Source organism: Nothoprocta perdicaria, unplaced genomic scaffold (genome assembly GCF_003342845.1).
Source record: "Nothoprocta perdicaria isolate Ctin4 unplaced genomic scaffold, notPer1 scaffold_658, whole genome shotgun sequence".
NCBI classification, from domain to species: domain Eukaryota; kingdom Metazoa; phylum Chordata; class Aves; order Tinamiformes; family Tinamidae; genus Nothoprocta; species Nothoprocta perdicaria.
The window spans coordinates 5,375-7,794 of NW_020455930.1; the positions used below are offsets into that span (position 1 = coordinate 5,375).

The window sequence follows — 2,420 nt, forward strand, 5'->3', positions numbered from 1 at the left end:
ATCCACCCACCCATCCATCTAGAGTGAGAGATCTAGATCCCTCACTCTAGATCTTCCATCTTCTCTCTTCCCTCCACACGCACACTTTTGTCCCCCCTCTACCTCCTCCTACCACCAGCCATCCTTCTCCCTTCATCCCCTCCTCTCCCCTTTCCTCTCCCGTCTCCTCCCTCCATCCGTCCCCCGCGTCCCCGGTTCCGTCCATCCTCGGGCGCCCTCGGTGCGCCGCGGGGTCCCTGGGGGGCGCGCGGCACCTACCGACCTCGAGGCAGCCCGCGAGCCCCACGAGCAGCGCGGCCGAGTGGTAGAGCGGCAGGGCCGTGTACAGGACGTCGCTGGCGCGCAGCCCGCACAGCCGCGCCAGGCTGGCCACCAGCAGCAGCTTCTTCTCCGTTATCACGGCGGCCTTGGGCAGCCCTGGGGCAAACAGGCCACAGCGACGACGTTGGCAGGAGGACCAGGTGGGAAAACCCTCGTTGGGTCAGAACGTGGCTGGTGTCATCCCTTGGAGGTCTTCAGACCTTCTCGAGATCTTGCCGTGAGAAGCCTGGACCTGCCCTGGTCAGGGTTGGATCAAGGAGGTCCCATCTCTGGTTGCCCCAGTGGGGCAGAGCTGGTGGTASGTCAAGAGAGATGGGGGATCTCTCTTTTTGGAGGTCCTCAAATGGTGCTGGAAGAATCCCGTGGGGAACCGGGCCCAAGCGGTCCAGCTTGGGATAGAACCAGGGAGACCCCCAGGGATTCTCCCTCCTTGGTGAACCCCAACCCTCACGTGGGCATGGCCAGGAGGAACTTGGTCCAGATGGGCCTGCAATGGTCAGGGTTGGATCTGGAAGCTCCCAGAGGCCCCTTCCTCCCTGTCCCCATGGAGGCGGAGCTGGGAAGAGACCCCTGATGGTGGTGGAGACCCCTCCAGGAGGTCTTCAAGCCTCATGTGGATGTGGCTGCGAGGAACCTGGCCCTGTGGTCTTCATGGTGCTGAGTCCACAAGGCCCTTCCAGCTTTCCTGGCTGTCTTGTTGACCCTCCTGGCCTTGTCCACAAAGAGGGCTCACCCTCGACTAGGAGACCCACCGGCCCCACAACACCCGGGCTCTCCCAGGGGCCATTTGTCGAGGAGAAACAGAATCCCAGAAGGTTCCAGGTTGGAAAGGACCTCTAGAGATCATCGAGTCCAACCTTCCTGATGTTCAAGGTTCAAGGGACCTCTAGAGATCATCGAGTCCAACCTTCCTGATGTTCAAGGTTGGAGGGACCTCTGGAGATCACCTAGTCCAACCTTCCTGATGTTCAAGGTTCAAGGGACCTCTAGAAATCATCGAGTCCAACCTTCCTGATGTTCAAGGTTCAAGGGACCTCTAGAGATCATCTAGTCCAACCTTCCTGATGTTTCAGGTTGGAGGGACCTCTAGAGATCATCTAGTCCAACCTTCCTGCTCCAGCAGGGACACCCAGAGCACGGGGCACAGGGCGATGTCCAGGTGGGTTTGGAGACCTCCACAGAAGGAGACTCCCCAGCCTCCCTGGGCAGCCTGGTCCAGGGCTCGGGCACCCTCACACCAAGGAAGTTCCTCCTCACCTGGAGATGGAGCTGCCTGGGTCTCAACTTCCACCCATTGCCCCTTGTCCTGTCCCTGGCCACCACTGAGAAGATCTTGGCCCCTTCCTCCTCACGTTCTCCCCCGTCTTTCCCAAGATGGGCCGAGGTTGGGGGCCACCTCCCGTTCCTCGCCCAAGCTTCGGGGCTCCCACCTGTGGTGCCGGAGGTGAAGATGTAGACGGCCTTGGAGCCGGGCGTGACGTGGGCGCGGTGGTGGGCGGGCAGCGGCTCCTCGGAGGCCTCGTCCATGTCGGGCCCCAGCGCCTCGACGCCGGCCGTGGGCGACTCGGCGTCCAGGTAGAAGACGCGGACGCCGTCCTGCCGCAGGGCCGGCAGCACCTCCTCCACGGCGGCCTGCAGCTCTGCGGGCGTCCAGCGTGTCCAGGAGGCCCCAAGGGACGGCCAGGAGCCCCGCGTGGGTGTCCTGAGCACCCCAGATGGGCCCAGGCACCCTGTGGGGTGCTCCTAGGATCCCAAGTCTGGATGGGCGCCCCAACCCCATGGGGGTCCCAAAGGATGTCCAGGAGGCCCCAAGGGACATCCAGGAGCCCTGCATGGGTGTGCTGAACACCCCCAAATGGGCCCCAGGCACCCCGTGGGGTGCTCCAAGGATCCCAAGTCTGGATGGGCGCCCCAACCTCATGGGGGCCCCCAAGGGACATCCAGGAGCCCCACATGGGTGTCCTGAGCACCCCAAATGGACATCCCAGTCAATGGCACCCAAGAGTTCCCATGGGGGTGCCCCAAGGACCTCTGACCATGGGAGCACCCCAAGCAATGCCGGAGGTGCCCCGAGGACCCCAAATGGGCCCCTGGTCAGA

General features: G+C 63.0%; 1 protein-coding gene across 1 annotated transcript in view; it reads right to left on the reverse strand.

Annotated features, from left to right (window-relative positions):
* Positions 1-2,420, reverse strand: part of LOC112956630 (very long-chain acyl-CoA synthetase-like) — a 9,162-nt gene that overhangs the window by 4,736 nt on the left and 2,006 nt on the right. The window contains exons 2-3 of the mRNA XM_026050126.1: positions 1,752-1,961; positions 259-417 (exon numbers count right to left, since the gene is read on the reverse strand). Of these exons, the coding sequence (XP_025905911.1) occupies positions 259-417; positions 1,752-1,961 (369 nt within the window). The remainder of the gene's footprint in view (positions 1-258; positions 418-1,751; positions 1,962-2,420) is intronic.